Source organism: Ammospiza caudacuta, chromosome 2, assembly GCF_027887145.1.
Source record: "Ammospiza caudacuta isolate bAmmCau1 chromosome 2, bAmmCau1.pri, whole genome shotgun sequence".
NCBI classification, from domain to species: Eukaryota; Metazoa; Chordata; class Aves; order Passeriformes; family Passerellidae; genus Ammospiza; species Ammospiza caudacuta.
In genome coordinates, this window is record NC_080594.1 from 38,462,129 (window position 1) to 38,479,364 (window position 17,236).

The 17,236-nt window shown below is 37.5% G+C and overlaps 1 protein-coding gene across 5 annotated transcripts in view; it reads left to right on the forward strand.

Annotated features, from left to right (window-relative positions):
* The window catches only part of LOC131571971 (disks large homolog 2), a 620,230-nt gene that overhangs the window by 343,191 nt on the left and 259,803 nt on the right, over window positions 1–17,236 (forward strand). For all 5 annotated transcript variants that reach the window (XM_058824787.1, XM_058824783.1, XM_058824784.1 and 2 more), the window contains 2 exons: window positions 7,919–8,063; window positions 11,231–11,372. In XM_058824787.1, coding sequence (XP_058680770.1) covers window positions 7,919–8,063; window positions 11,231–11,372 — 287 coding nt within the window. The remainder of the gene's footprint in view (window positions 1–7,918; window positions 8,064–11,230; window positions 11,373–17,236) is intronic.

Here is a 17,236-nt window from a genome sequence, read left to right on the forward strand (position 1 = left end):
GGACATTATGTTCCAGTCACATATGAAGATGGGCATTAATTTTATGACAGAGTACTAAACAGAACTGGAAAGGCACTTGGTTGCTGGGTTGGTGACTCTTTATCTTTTTTACTTAACCCAAATGGGCAGATAAAACAGCTTAAGGATCAGCCTGTGCTAGCAAAATCAGAGCAAAATGAAACTAGAACTCAAAATTTCTTTGGCATTTTGTCTTTGCATAATCTCAGCATAGTGAAATTCAAGTCACTATTGGATGATGAAGTTTTGGCTTATTTTGGTGCAGAAATGTGTATTTTTATTTGCCAAATTTACACTTTCGTTATTTTGCAACTTGTTGCAAATCTGCTTCTGTTCAGCTGTTTTTGTTGCTTTTTACACTGATGAGAATTCCTTGCAGTTTTTGTGTTTTCTGCAATTTTTTGTTACTTTACTCTTAATTTTTTTCCAATTCACATGAGGTAGTAAATATATAAAGGGAAATCAAATAGATGCAAACCCCGCACATTCACCCTCTCCAATGTAATTTCATAAGAATTAATTTAAATAGAAATATTTTCCATACCACTATGCATTAATTCATTCTTCTCAGATTTTTACAGGAGTAGTTTATTAAGCATCTCAGCCTTCAAACTGTGATTCACTGCAGTCAGATATAGATGTTTCTACACTGTGACAATTGTGACAATTTTGTATTTCTGAAAATGAGCAGAGGTCATTTGCATTACATTTGATGTCTTTGTTCTTCTTTCCTTTCAGTCTGGACTGTTTTTCTTTACTAAAGTGATGTCTCCTTTTATCACTGCATGTAAAATGAGCAAAAAAAAATCATTCCAAGTATTGCTCTTCTCTAGATATGTACTTTCAGACCAAGCTTTTAACTGCTGCACAAGAAAATACTCTGTGTACTGTAGTCATTACATATGCAGAGATTCGTTTACAAGATCAAAACTGTTTCTAAAATTCATGCAGATTGCAGCCATGTTTCTTGGTTCTCTCCAACTAGACAACCTGATTTGTTTTTAACTTCTGTACCTTCAGTATTTTTTTATCATAATTTGTGGATTATCTGTCAGTTCATGGCATTAACTTCATGTTCCTTTACGAATAGTGAGTGAAAAAATTAATTACTTTCTTTTGGCAGTGTTTCAACAGAGTATTACCCTTGTCATCTATATGGTCCTACTTCTGCTTCACTGATTTCTTGATTATTTCTTCGAGCAGTTCCTCTTTTTTTATTTTTTCCTTCTCAGTAACACATTCTTTCTTGATCTTTGGTTTTTTCTATCATTCTCTACAGAATTTACAAGAATTTGTCATCCTTCTGGAATTCTCAGCAGCTGCTGGGGAGCTTTTTTAATTTTCGTATCTGTGTTGTGATAATTTTGTGTGAAATGCTTTCAGATCCCGAAGAAAGTGCAAATCAAATTAATATAAATTTAAGAGGTGATGAAAGTGTAGAAGCAAAATAAAAACAAATATTGAAATGTAAGACAAGAGTTGGGCCACCTGAGCATTCTGTAGCTTGATGACCCTACTGTTATTAAATGCAGATTGCATATAGTGTGTTAAGATTTCTGAAGATGTATTATGTAAATAATACCTTGTGATTATTGTGAAATCTGTGCAAGGGCATGTTACACAGTTATGTTTTTGTGGCATTTAAGATCTACTAACCTCAGCACTTGCACGGGACAATTCTCCATTGCACATTAATCCTGAGGTACCTGTTTGTAAAAGTACTGGTGAAAGCATGAGTGTTTAAACCAAAAACCGAATGTTTTTTCTAGGTATATGTGAAAGGAAAAAACCAGAGCTCTCCTCTGAAGACTAACAGCTAGGAGAAAAATACTCCCTCACTGTGTTCAGGTGGTAAGGCCTCCTTCTGCTGGTGGTAATGCCAGCAGCGAGAATCCCACTGCAGTGGGTGTCTCAGCTTCTGTCCGCAGTGTAAAGGAGAAAAAGTAAAGCATGTACAGAGCATCACAGACCACCATGGTAATTCAGGGCCAGCTAGGTTGCTCAGGGATTTATCCAGGTGCATCTCAAAAATCTCCAAGGATGGAGATTGCAGAGCCTTTCTGAGAAACTTGTTCCACAGCTCAGCTGTCCTCCTGAGGAAAAGACTTCTCCTGATAACCTGTTTGACCCTCTCTTGTTTCAACATCTGCCTGCTGTCACTCATCCTGTTACCACACGTGACTCTGAAAAGCTTAGCTTTGCCTTGATGATCTTCCTGTAAGCACTGGGGGTCTGTTAAAAGCTGCCTTCAGAGGAACCCCTTCTCCAGGCCGAAAGTGCCAAGATCCCTCATTTTCTCCTCAGCAGGTCAGTGCTCCATCCCCAGCCATCCCAGCAGCATAGCTCTCAACTTGCCTCCTTCTGTTATCTTTCCTGTAGTGCAGGAACCAGAACTCAACAGTTTCCAGGTTCAGGCTAATGAGTGTGAGCTATTGGGGAATAATCCTTTGCTCATTCTCCAGCCTCTGCTCCTGCTCATCCAGCCCAGGATGCTGTTGACCTCTTTGCTGCCGAGACACACTGCTGGCTCATGCCTAGCTTGCCATCCATCAGGAGCCCCAAGCACTTTTCCATAGAGATGCTGCCAGGCTGTCAGTGCCCAGCCTGTGCTATTGATGGGAGTTAGCCTGTGCCAGGGACAGGATTTACTGTTTCTTCCTGCTGAACATCATAAAGTCTTCTTCAGGTCCTTGTTCCAATCTTTGGCAACCCTGCCTTTGAGTATCTCACAGTGAAATGAAGTGTCACCTCCAAACATGATGCATGTCTCACCTCTTCAAGGTCACTGCTAATGATGATCAAGAAAAGCTGAAAAATGTTTTCAGCTATTTCAGCTCAGATAATAATTACTTTTTTTATCTCATACCATCATCTTACTTTGGACAATTTTTTATCTACAGAATGAGTAAATGACAAATCAGTATAAATGGTAAATGGTAAAAATGGTACTTTTTTACTACTACATAACAACACTAATAGCAAGGCATTTTTCAGGGAAAATGCTAAAAACATTAGGGTTTAAAGGAAAATGTATGTTATTATTAATCTTTTATAACTGGAAGCTTTTCTAAAATACATCTCATATGCCAAAATACCCTTGCAAGTTTGGGCTGTATCCTGTTGCTTCTTGCCCCGTATAGTCACAGGGATCAGCGATTGTATATAACAAGAGGTCTAATTTGATTCTGTTTTCTGAATGGAAACAGGAGGAAGAAACAGGAGTCACATTCCTTTTCATAAATGTATGCTTCCTTTCTGAAAAAAGGTGTTATTTTCTGGTAATTTCATAGGACTGTGGTGGGGTTGTGACTGTGTTCCTTATAAGGTCCCCTACCAGTGCCTGTTTCTTTCAGATTGTGTATGAATGCAGGATTACATTTGTATTAAAGTGCATAAAATCAGAGCATGTAATTCAAGATGCATATAGATTAGCATTTGGTTCTGATCAGAGGTGGTTTTTTAAACGATTTTGGCTGTCTTTGTGGGATTGTCTTTTAGAAAACGGCCCAGCACTTGTGCAACTAACTCATAAGCCCATGGGATCATAAGTATTTAGTTAATGCAAACAGATTTATATCCTTTGTACAAATCATCACACTTCAGCACTGGAAAGCATCCCGCTCTTTGCAGCCTTTTAAGTGAGTGAGTTTTGAAAAAGGCCATCAGCATTCTAGATTTACAGCTGGCAGGTTGCAGGTGTTTACTGGTAAATGTTCAGCCAGGAAAATCCGCTGTCTGAATGAAAAGTTGAATATTACAGAAAAGCAAACATTACCACTGGTAAGGTAAAAATCACCCCTTTATCTCATTCACTTAGTGAATCAAATCTTTCTTAGCCTAAATCAATAGAGGAAATGAACAAATCCCCTTTAAGAAAGAAAAATTAAATAAGATAGACTTATTCCTCTGGAGCTCTTATTCTCATATCAGCTTATATTGTTCTGAATGAAATTACTCTTTAGAGCACTTGTGCAGTCATTTTGGGGATTCTAAGCTTTCCTAGCTGCTTTTTGGGGCTTTTGATTTTCAGTGTGAATCTAGGAAAACTTCCAAATAAAACATCCTTGCTTAGCATTGCCCTGATTATGCTAATTAGGAAAAAAAAGTCCCAGTCTTTTTATATCTCTTTGGCATAATTTCTTATTGATTTCTCCCATCACTCAAGTAGCTTCTTTGATTGGACTTTTATCTTTAATTTCCTTCTCTACTGCTATTTTATTTCTTTCCCTTATTCATTTCTCATGTTACCAGTATGTCTTATATCACATACTTTCTATTTAAAGAAAAAGCTTTCCTATTTTTTTTTTTCTGCAGATGCTATTTGTATTTTTAAATCTTCACTGCATGTAACTTTTCCAATTAGAAAAGCCCCATTTATTCCATGCCTTTTTTTCTTTCTGACTCCTATCCTTTGGCTCCTGTCACAGTATTTTTTGTCTCAAATATACAGCTTTGTGACAAAACTGACCATTCAGATAAATATCTTTTTTAGCATTTGCCTTAAGGTTTTTTTTTCCTTAATTAACTGCTATTTAAATTGGCTTCTTAGATCCAGAAAGTTGGCATGCAGTACCCATTCTACCCACTCAGAATTAAGTTAGCCATTCTGCACAAAAATTCAGCCTCTCAGAGGATTGCATGCTATATACACTTTGATTTCTTTCTCCTACTCTTTATCTCCTTTACCTCTAACTCAACCCTTTTTTTTGCAATCTATATGCAAAAAATATATAAGGTTATGTCTACAGGAGGAAGCAAAGCTTTGCTATAATGTATTTATTGGGCCAAACCACTGAAAAAGCCAGATTTAGTACTTAAAATTCTGTCAAGATCAAGGCATCTTTTATGGAAGAAATAGCTTCAGAAATAGTCTCTCTTGACATAAATCCCAACATAAAAGTCAACTACAACATCATATTTCCTATTATTATCATAATCTCTGTACAATGTTTTAAGGAAAGTTGTCAAAAGATTCCTCTACATAACTGCAGTCATCTTGCAATTATACGTTGGGATCTGAACAATAGAATTCTTCTAAGTATTCAAGTTTTTTGTATAGCAGAACACATACAGATGTCTTTATTTGTGATCATTGTTTTATGGTCAAAAAGTTGAAAATATATTGATAGATGCACATAGGATTGTTAATAGGAATTGTAGATGCAAAGCAAGAGCTGCCTTCTGAAGGAAGTCTGGAAGTGCAAGTCAAAGGTGATGTTGGTAAATGACTAAGGAAGGTGATCTCATCTCCTTCTCTAAGAGCTCACACTTAAAATAGACCTTATGACACCACTGAGGATCTTAATTTTTGTGAATGAATCAACAAGTTTGTTTGTTTTCTCTTGATGTACATTGAGTCTTCATGTCTTTGTTTACTGAGAACTGAGCAGTCCAGGACAAAATGATTTTACATAAACTTTGCCATGAACTCTAGGATCTTTATGTCTATAAAAAAAACCATAGTGCTGAACTGCATAGACATTAGAATTGCTTGTAAGTCCTAACTTCTAGATATCAGTCATTTGTACAGTGTTGGTAAAACACCTGTCCCATAATGTTATTGTCAGAGAGAAGACGCAGGACCTGCCACATCAAATATGTTTTCTATTATAATACTTTACTTTCTGTTTCTAAAATGGCTTTTTGTCTTCTTTACTGCACAACTGTGACATCCAAGTATCTTGTGATGATTTTTATCAGCTAAATTTATGGAAACAAACCCCAACAAAAACCAAAATCCAACACCTTTGGAAAAGAAGTTGCATCAAGTCAATTTTGTCATATTTTTTCAATTGCGACATAGTTGTTTTTATTCACTTCTCAAAAGACCAAAAATTCAAAATCCAGAGAGTTCTAAGATATTTCATTTTTTGTCTTTTTTTGACTGAGAATGTTTTTTTACAGTAGCTGTAAAGTAGGTGAGGTTATGTGAGTTTTTCTCTACTTGAACTAAACTTAGGATGAAACGCAAGAAATACAGTGTACTGACAGTGTGGGAAGGAGAAGAGGTAAAGGATAACCTTGTGGTCATCTTTCTAAAAGGTGTGAATATGAAGTGTCTGGCAGTTTTGAAATACATAAACAAGAAAGGCATAATTTCAGTCACTTCTTCCTGCCAGCCTATTAATTTAAGGCATTTATTTATTAAAGGTATATGTAAGTTATTGCTCTTCATTACAAAGAAAGATATAGAAATTTATAGAAGTTGGGCATAAGATTTTTATTTAAATAGAAGAGCTGTCAAAATACAGCATACCCTGTCAGCAGCTCCTTTCTGAGTGTTAGGCTCTATCACTGCCCTTCATGTCAAATTATCATAATACAGCTGCCATTGTCTCTTTTAATTACCCTTAAAACCAAGCCTGAGAATTATACAGGGAAAAAAGTTTGGACAAAATCCTTACATTCAGCAATACTGTCCAATAGAAGTATTTTTTTCTTGGTGGTGATCAAATAATTTGAATATGAAGAGTCCTTCAGTGATTAACAGTAGCTGAATTTCTTTCCAGTTGCCAAACCCTTTGTCCATTGCTTATTGTCACATTCAGGTTTCTGATAATTTATTGATACTAAATTCCCTGGAAATAATATACTTTTTTCTGCAATTTACTGTTATACCATAGTGAGGAGGGAATTCTGCTTTCATCTTGCATAATCTTTAAAAGGAATCCTTGCAGTAACTGTGGAAGTTGGAGGATGGCAATTTAAGTGACAGTAAAATGTTTCATATTCCCTGTGAAATGTAGGTCAGTGGAACAGGCTCCCCAGGGAAGTGGTCACGGCGCCAAGCCTGCCAGAATTCAAGGAGAGGCTGGACAATGCTTTTAGTCACATGGTTCAGTTTCAGGCAGTAGTGTGAGGAGCAGGGAGTGGGACTCAATGGTCCTTATGGGTCCCTTCCAACTCAAGGTATTCTGTGATTCTGTTATTTCTCACATGCCTGAAACCTGGGCCTACACCCTTTACTTTTTTCCCCCCTATTCTATAATTTCTCCATTCAGGACGTTTATACATTTTGTGGCAGGGAACATTCACAGTTTTGTTTATAGGAGGACAACCTATTGTTGACAATCTGTTAATACGGTGGATTTATATATTAATAAATTTTATATGCCCCTACAATAAACCACTTCAGATGCTTTTCTTTTGATTTTCTTTTTGTGGGAGTAGAGCATAAATAGGCAAAGCTTTCTGCCACCATTTCCTTTCTTACTTTATCTGTAGTCTTCTACTTCTATCCTTGCTTAAGTGTTTTTCTCTTCTAAAAACAGCACAGAGCTAGTACAACATTCTCTTACATTTTCAACGTCTTTTTCTGTGCTTCCAGAAAACTGACAAACTTTCACAATCAAAAATATCTTTTCTCCATCCTGAACTGCCCTTTACAATTCCTGCACCTCATAGGTATTCTACATGCCGTTTTTTATCTCTCCTTATTTCTGTTGTCAGTGTCGTATCAGTGATGGAAAGATTTGGGTATGTTGGGTATTTCTGAGGTCCCACCTGTGGAAGCTAAGAGATTAATTAGGAAGTTTATTTTATTAGGTTAAATAATGTAGACAGTTTCTGTAACTGATATGGTGCTATTAATTTATTAATAAATACAATTTTATATTGGTGACTATACATGTAGCAGAACATCACAAAGAACTTTTTTTATTGTCAAAACCAAGTGCCTTCTTGACCCATTTTGATTCTGTGTATCAATGTTGCTGCATCAGTCTTTGAACATGCATGTGCTAATAAGAAAACTGTATTTTCTTCCCTGCAGCAGAATTGCTTCCATAATCTTTAGTGCTTTTTGTTTACAGCAATGTTCCAAACATTTTGAAAACTGCAGGGATGTATCATTTTTGTCTATTTCTGCATTTCAACTCACCTCTCTGATTTTTCCTCTAAGGTAAATAATTACAGTTTAGAAGAAGTTACCCATGAAGAGGCAGTAGCAATACTGAAGAACACATCAGATGTAGTGTATCTGAAAGTTGGAAAGCCCACCACCATTTACATGACAGATCCATATGGCCCACCAGATATTACTCACTGTAAGTGACTTCTGCAACTTATTTTACAAGAGATATTTCAGTTTTTCAGATGATTGTATTTTTTCATAGCTTGTTCAAAGTACCCCATTAAAGTTTATGAAACAGCTTGGAAGGCTACAAAAATGAAATGTTTATTGCCACCTAAGAATGCTGTGCTCAAGAAATATTGCAAATAATTTAACTCTGCTAAAGTATTTTTGCAGCAAAAGTAGCAATATAGAAGATGTATGGCTGTGCTGGTTCCAATTAGCCATTGTCCAAGTGATCAGACTGAACTGTAACTCTTGTGAATATTACAGCAATAAGTACATGCAAATGCATTTTGTAATATGATTAGATTTGTAGCCTGGAGTCCTCTGTCCACTGAAAAATTGGAACAAGCAGCAAACCATCTTGTACAAACTTAGTAGAAGCCTGAGGCAAATCTATCTCATATTTGAATAAAATATTTTACTGGAATGTAAAAATCTCTGCTCTACTTACAAAACTTTACCTATTTTCTGTGGCTATCCAGTTTGTGAAGTCACAGAATGGTTTGGGCTGAAAGGGACCTTAAAGACCATTTAGTTAAAGTCCCCCTTCCATGGGCAGGGACACCTTCCACTAGACCAGGGTGCTCAGAGCCACTTCCAGGGATGGCATATCCATGGCTTCTGTGTTCCAGTGCTTTATTACTCCCATAGTGAAGAATTCATAAATCATTGGCCCACTTTGCTTTATTCTCAGTCTATCCATTAACTTTATATATGTTCATCGGGATTTTTTTTTCCAGAGGACCAAGGCCTTATTTGTCCTTGCATTCAATGCACATTCTGTTGTAGGAAAATTTGTTTAAATAATACTGTAAAACTCAGTGAAGTATCTCATAGGAAGGGAAGATGTCCTCGTTTAAAAACCAATTGATTTCAATCAGGCTGTCATATCCATGCACTCAAAAGCATCTAGGCTCATGGCCAGCACTCAGGTAGAAAGATGTGCATCCAGATGCATCCCCAGGACTCCCTGAGGTGACCACGTACAAGGGTTGGTGGCTGGCTGTGGAGTCCTTTTCTTTTTTTTTTTGACAACCTCCTTGCTGGAGTGCTTTTTTGACCCTTAAGGAGATGACAGCAATGAGGATCTTCTGTCTCTGCCATCTGTCCCTAGTATGCATGTCTTTAGGATTTACTCAGATTGCTCCTGGCCCCCTGTCTGAGTGTCCTAGGCTCCAAACTAGTCTTTATCTCCCACCACCATCTTTTAATGGCTTGAATATTTGTTTGAGTTTGGGTGTAGGCTTTCCTGGCGAGTTGCATGTAATTATGTTCAGTGTTGATGACTTATTGATGAATCTAGCTTTATCAATACATGCCATTCCTATACCCCTCCTGCTACTCCTCCTGGTGTCAATACCCAGGCATTGCCATTCCCTTGGCATTCACAGCAATCCTAACATTTCAGCTGCGCTCTTTATACCACTGGTGCCTGTTAGTCTAAACAGTTCATTACTGAAGACTCCCTTTCTTCATTAGTTGTTCATGAAAAACTGTCTGCCTTGGGTTCAGCTGCCAGCAGGGACCAGCTGCACCATCCAGCAACTGGATGGAAATACAGTTTTTGACAGGAGCTTCAGCAGTCGATCCATACTCATCTGGATTTCCTGCTAATAATTCTGTGGGCACTTAAGGCAAACTAAAAGTGGGGAGATTTACTGAGGGCAGTAAATGCTAAAGATTTAAATTTTTCTGCACTTTCACAGTGTTGCTGTGGTGGACTGACAAAGTTGAGGGAAAAGCTAAATATCCCAAATCCTCCTTATTCAGTCTGCTCCATGAAAACAGAAGGGAAGGTTGTGTAGCATGCATGTCAGTGGTGTGCTCAGCCATGCTGAGGATGCCCGTTTAGTTAGCAAATGTTACAACAGATGGCAATCATGTTCGGTAGCAGCCTGGTCTGGGTCTTAGCAAAGGCCGGGAAGTAAAAATGCTAAATGTCCCTATCCAATCTTGAGCTTTATACTTTGAAAATAATAATTTTGCAGTTCTAAAACAGTGTGGTTTATTATGTCAGATTATAGATCAACAGCATATGAGAAGACAGAAACAATTCCAGGGGGAAAGGAAAGGTTGAAAAGATTTGCAGTAGCCCTTCCCAAGCTGTTGGTGCATACAGATTCATTTATCCTCAGGGAACCTTTCATTACACCTACATGTTCAGAGTATTTCAGAATGCATAATGGCCTTTCCCTTAGAGAGATTTTGCTTTGAAGCATTCTGTATCTCAGCATTTGAAAAAAAGACTGAAGCTAATACTAGAAAGTTTAGCTGTCTTCTTCTCGTGAGAAAATTAATCACAGCTCATTGCAGACGCATGTAACACTGCTTTTTCTGTTTATCCTTTCTTTTTCTAATTAAATTAACTAGAGATAGAATACAACTATTACTGCATCTCTCCAGTCATAAATGTCCTAGATAACTTCAGAATAGCAAGAAGCACACAAACAAACCCTGCAAACCCAAAAAAATAAACAGACAACACAGTAATGTAACTTTCATCATTAATAATTAATATGTAAGATATTTGCATCCATTTTCCATTTTAAGAACAGAGATTTACCATGGTCTAAATACCATCTATGTTGATACTGAAATTTGAATTATATTGGGGTTTTGGACACCTGTAGTAGATCCCAGCTTTGAATGTATACATAATTCTTGCCACACATAAAATTCCTGCTCTTATCCTCCATTGAGTTCTTACTATGTTACTCCCATTACTCCACACTGGAGCCAAAAAGAGTGCTTTTAATCTCATTCTTTCCTAATTGCATTTCCTTCTGCTAGTCCTAAGTGAAGAAAATGTTTCCTGTCTCTCAAACAGGAGATCTATTCAGACTCCCTCTTCAGGAACTAAAGATCCTCTAAAGAGTGAATCCCTGCAAAAAAGCCATCATCATCATTATTATTGTTGTTGTTGTTATTGTTGTTGCTGCTGTTGTTGTTATTTTCAGTAAAACTCCAGCTGTTCATTCTTTGTTGTTATATTTTAAGCTCTCTCAAGCCAGAATTGTTTGTTTGGATCTCATTTACAGCACTGAACCATGTTCTTGGTACTTAAAAAGTTATGTTCTTGTGCCATCTAATGAAACATGGAAGTTGCTGACTAGAAATGTTCATTTTTACCATCAGCTTATTCTCCACCAATGGAAAATCATATACTCTCGTCTGGAAACAATGGCACTTTAGAGTACAAGGCATCCCTGGCCCCTATCTCCCCAGGAAGATACTCACCCATTCCAAAGCACATGCTTGTGGAGGACGACTACACCAGGTCAGAGGCTTCTCTTTGTTTGTTCCCTTTCATGCAATTGTAAAGGACAAAGTTAAGCATTCAGTGCATCTCAAATAGAATACAGCATACTGCAGATTTCTATTCAGACTTTTTTTTTTTTTTAATAATCCCCAAAGAATTGTGACTACTACATGGATGTACAGTAGCAGAATTGTATCTGTGTAGTTAATTTCAAGGTAGAAGAGATACAGAGGAAAATGCTGGGAGGTTCCTTTTATGCCTTGTTTTAGGTGAACACTGAATGTCACTGATGAGACAGTGTGTATTTATCTTTTTGTTTGAAGAGCACTACCATTCACCTGGAAGACAGAAGTTGTTCAGTTTGGAAAATGAGCCCTCATTATAATGTCGAATGCCACAGAAAATGAGAATTTATTTTATTTTTGTGCTAGGAGGGGGCTGTTCTGATCCTCTGACATGACTTGCTGTGTCTTACAAGTCAAAGAATCTCATCACTTACGTATTCATCAGCTTCATAACCCACTAATTTGCATTTCATTTTTCTTGTTGCATGTGATTACTATCTTAAGCAGCTTAACTTGTTGGATCAGACAGATTCAGAGTAACTAAGTCATGATACAGTGTTTAATCAGGGCAGAAATGTGTGGAAACCACACCTTTCTTCCCTGTCTTGGTTAAAAGAGTTTCTCTTTTGTTTTGATTGAGAATGCAAAGCTGAAATTGATTTCCTTCGATTTATGAGACATTCAATTAGGAAGGTATTTTCTCTGAATGGCTCCAAGAAGTTACATTTTTAATTAATAGTTAAACATTGATTTCATTAAATCTGCACCAATGTTTTTAGCTGATCTAACAATGATCTCATAATTTCTCAAATACCCATGTATTTGAGAAATACAATAGGAGAATACCAAAACTGGGAGAATACCAATATTAAAATATCTGGGTTGCAATGATGAAGGATTTGTCAATAAGCTTGTAGGGCTGAATGGGCATCTTCTATAATGAGATGTCAGCACCACAGTTGCAGAAAAAGAGTTAGAAAGGTTTGAAAAACAGCAAAACAATTGCAGGCTTAAAAGTAAATAATAGCTAAGGACATCATGAAGTCACAGAAAGTGAAGGGATTAATTCTAAAAAGGGAGATAAGCAGTCCTGACAATGAAAAGACCATTTAAACACTTAGAATGTTTGTAAAGTGACAAAGTATTGTTAGTCCTGTTTCTTTGTGATCATGTATCTGGTTTTAACTTTCCAGATACTTGTGAAAAAAAAAAAGAAAAAAGAAAAGAAAAAATAGTCATAGAAAGGAAGGCAGTTACACTCTTAGCCCAATCGTTTAGCAGATATCCAATAAAAAGCTTATAAAGACCCATGCAGGATATGTATTCAAATTAATTCGGATGTCCTTTTGACCTTTTTTTTGGGGGAGGGGGGAAGATGCATTCCCATGCTATTTTTAGACTGTTTTTAAACAAGTTAGTTGTACTGGTTTAGCTCCTGAGAGAAAAATGAAGTATACTGGCAGTCTGTTTCTTGTCTGAGCTATTCACACCTATGTCCATTTTGCATTATTGTGAGGGGAGAAAAATGAATGTCCAGAGAAGCTCTGTATACTCTGTGAAATACTGCACTCCTGTGTTCTTTTTCCTGTCTGGATTTCCAAATTAATGTGTTGGCTAATGAAGGCTGGATATCCAAAACCTTCTTGTGGCATTGGCATTATGGACAGGAGCTGCTGACTCTACGAGCATGACCTCTTGTGACAATGTGTGGCACCGGCAGACATAAGGGTGTCAAGTGACAGGAGCAGGCTCTGAATGCCACAGCAGAAATCAGATGGAAATCTCATCTTTCTGAGCAAGTGTTTCTCATCTTTCTGAGCAAGTGTTAACTCTGACCTATTGAAAAGGAGGAGGCTATTATGAGCTATTATCACTATTTTATTAGTGATAATAGTCAATATGGTACATCAGGAAATAAAGGCACAAAGAGAAAATTAACATAGTCATAAAGACAAATTGCTCTTCTCACCATTACATTTCCTTGCTGGACATGCACATAATCTGAGAGACACCCAAGCAAGAGCCAAAGACCACTTTTCTTCTCTAACTACTATGACTAAGAAGCTCTGACCTTAGAAACCAAATCATTTAACCCTTAAATGCTGCTGAGTTGCTTTGTTTTTTTTAATGTCCATTCATCTAATTATTGCCTATTGATTCAAGTGGGGCTACTGAAATGCAGTTAATTCTCACAGTTAATTTTTATAGTCATTTTCACAGCTATAAACTCAGAATAGTGAATGCACTATTTCTGTTCAGTGCCACAGGATTTGCTGATGAGCCTGCTATTAAAATAAAAAGATATTTTTGAAGTCTTTGTTGCTGACCAAATCAGAAAATCTTTTGGGAATTCAATTATCATATTGATAACTTTAGTAAAACCTATAGACACCTTGATTGCAGGTGTCTATAGGTTTTACAATTAGGTTTTCTCACATAATGTTTTATAATTAAGATGTTTGCCAGCTACTGCAGTGCTATCCATTCAAACTACCTGGTTCTTGCTGTAATAGGTTTACAGGGCTAATTTACATTGTGCTCACATAAGGAAATTTATTACCCATGCCGTCTTGCAACACTTTTAGCAGATTTTCATGTGTGCCAGCTAAAAATATTTGGAACGGTAACTTCTCCACTAAAAAAGGCATTTGCAATTTTGGAATTCTCTGTACAAGTGATTTGAGTGAGGCAGATGACAAGCTTTCCTTTAACTTACTTGTGATAATGAATCTATCAGTAAGCTTAAATGATTGAACATTCAGCTTAATTTGCCCACTTCCTCCTGCTGGTTTTATTTTTTTTTTTTGTTCATTCATTCCAATTCTAAGGTTTGGGGTTTTTTTAACCTAAATACATCTATTTTTTCTAACAAAAGTAAGTGTTTCAATTGATAAAAATTTGTGGTTTTTGGTCTGATATTGAATCTGTGTCAGAAAAAATTCCATTCAGTCTATATAAAAAATAAACTAATTTGAACACAAGGGATAGAAAAGTAACAAATAATCTTCAGCCAGTAATTTTAATGAAGCTGAATGTTGTCTCTTAATTGCTGATTTTTTTTTAAGTTGTGCGTATTGTTGGTAAAAATACTAGCAGTGATGGGCATATTTTACTTCTTGATTTTTCTGGAATTATTTTAAATTAATTTGGAATTAATTTGAGTTAATTTAGAAACTTTGGCTTCCTGTATTTTTTGTAGCAATTATCACTTTTACAAGTTCAGGTTAGTAGAATATGGGATCAAAAGTGGATAAAAACAACATGTCTAATAATTTTATCAGTACACATGGCAAGTCAGACACTGCTTGGTTTAGTTTCTAGTAAGATGAAATTGTTGTGCAGGCAGTGCAGGGGATTCATTGATTGTGTTCCTGACCAGCCCCTGATACTGGTAGAGGGGAGAAACAGGATTTGTGGCAAAGGTGGTGAAAAACAACAGCTGGGATCAGAGTGACCATGAGCTGGCCTACTTCTTGATTCAAAGGAAGTCTGGAAAGATAGTCAGCAAGTTATGACTGTTAAGATTTCAGAAGAGCAGACTACAGCCTTTTTGGAGAGTTGCTTAGCAAAATCTCTTGGGATGCTGCCAAAGAAACACAGGGCCCATGAAAGATGGATGATTTCTAAATAAAACTTATTGAGAACTCAGGAAGGAACCATCCTGTTGAGCAGAAAGGAGGGGACTAAGCAGAAGGCCTTCATGGCTGAGCAAAGAGCTTTCTGATGACCTAAAATGCAAAATACAGACTAGCATTACGTGACTGCTTGACTGCTGACAAAATTAGAAAGCTGATTGATTTGAGCTAATACTTACCCTCAAGGGTCATAAAGGAAAACAAAAGTGATTCTGCAGATGTGTGCTACTTTAAAAAATGAAGGTAAAATTTGAGGAAGGAAAAAGGCAATGAATAGGAGAGAAGCTGATGTAGTGACAGATAATATAGGAAAAGCTGAAGTACTGAACAACACATTTGCCAGGTGTTTAAGGGCCCAGAAGGTAATTGGAATACTCATCAGAGATCGACTAAAAGCAATTTATGTGCTTGTCCAGACTGGTTGGCTTTCCTGATGAAATTTCTAATTTGCTTGGATGAGGGGAGAGGAGTGGCTGCCCTCCACGAAGCAGTGCCACAGCACAGGTGCTGCCTTGAGCAGGAATGCCTCTGTGCTGAGGGAAAACACAGCTGACTCCAAAGTCATACCTGACCAGTGTCATAACTTCCACTAATGTGCATCTGGGATCTGCTGTGCAGCACATGGTAATTCCTTTTCTCCACTAGCTATCATGGGGAGTGGCTGCAAAGGCATTTCTCACACCTCTTCTGTGGGCAGGAAAAGCTGCAACACAGGGAGCACCCGTTAAAACTCTTCCAACAGCCTCTCATCCAAACACGAGGAAGCATTGGGTGAACATGTGCAGCTAATCAGAAAAGAAGTATGGTTTGGAAACCTTGTGGATAGCCTGGATTGTGGGTTTCTCCTGGATTGTGTGCTGTATCACCTAGCTAGTTATCCTTCTCCCAGCATGGCTATGCTTATTTGCATGCAATGGTGTTGGTAAGGCTTTAGACTCGGTCACCTACAGCATGCTTTGAAAGCTGAGGAAGAGTGGGCTAAAAGAAGGCACTGAGCTGGGAACTGACTTAACCAGTAGGCTCAAAGGGTGATGATGATCACTTGGCATATGTCAAGTGGTCAGTGATGAGCAAAGGAGCTCAGGGATACCTAAGGCGTCAGTGAATATCTTCATCAATGACCTAGATCATGACACACAGTGCACCCTCAGCAAATTTCAAGAGGATAAGAAATTAAGAGGGAGTGGTTAACATGACAAATGGCAGAGCTGTATTCTAAAGGGCTCTTGATATACTTGAGGACCTGGCCAACAGAAACCTCATAAAGTTCAGTAAGAAGTCTGCACCTCAGGTGGAAGAGCTGCACACACTTGTGCAGGCCATGAACATCTGAATTGCAGCTTCACTAAAAATGACCTGGATGTTACTGCAGACACCAAGCTGAACATGGACCCAGACGTGCACTCTCACTACTAGTCAGGTAATCAGCATACCAGGCTATCTTTGGAGGAGCATGGCCAGCAGAACAACACATTCTTTTCTAAAACCCTTTGACCAGCTCCCATTCTTTGACTTTAGGAGGGTTGTGGAGGGGGTCCAGCATATTCTGAGAGCTCTAAATCACGTGGAGGTTGGAGGGGTGTTGAGATCTCTGGGGCTTATTTAGTTTTGTGAAGAGGAGATGAAGGGACAATCTAAGAGCACCCTGAAAGCACTCAGTAGCAGATATGATGAAATCAAACTCTTCTGTGTAGAGAGGCACCAATGGCAACAGGAGTAGTTTTGGATGTTCTGATTTCAATTTCAGAAGAAATTAAAACGCGAGATGGATAGAATAGTGCTGGAATAGTACTTGCTATGAAGGTCTCTGAAATATCCACCATTTGAGATTTTTAAGCATTGGCTAAGTAAAATCTAGTGCTGTCAGTAGTCCTGATTCAAACACAAGATTGGATCAGATGTCCTATACAGATGCATTCCAACCAAATTTTATATGGTGGTAGTAGTAAGAAAAAATGATTTTTTGTTTTTGTCATTTTGTGGAACATGTGTTGCTAACACAGGAGAGAGAGATGTTACCATTTTCTCTATAGTATATTTCTGCCTTCCTATTTTCAGAAATCTTAAAATTATAGCCTATTAAAGCCTAAAAATCTTGTGGCTTTAAGATGTTAATTTCTTCTGTCTATAATGAACAACAACAGGAAAAGTTCCATAAAAATAAAGAACTGCCATCTTGAGT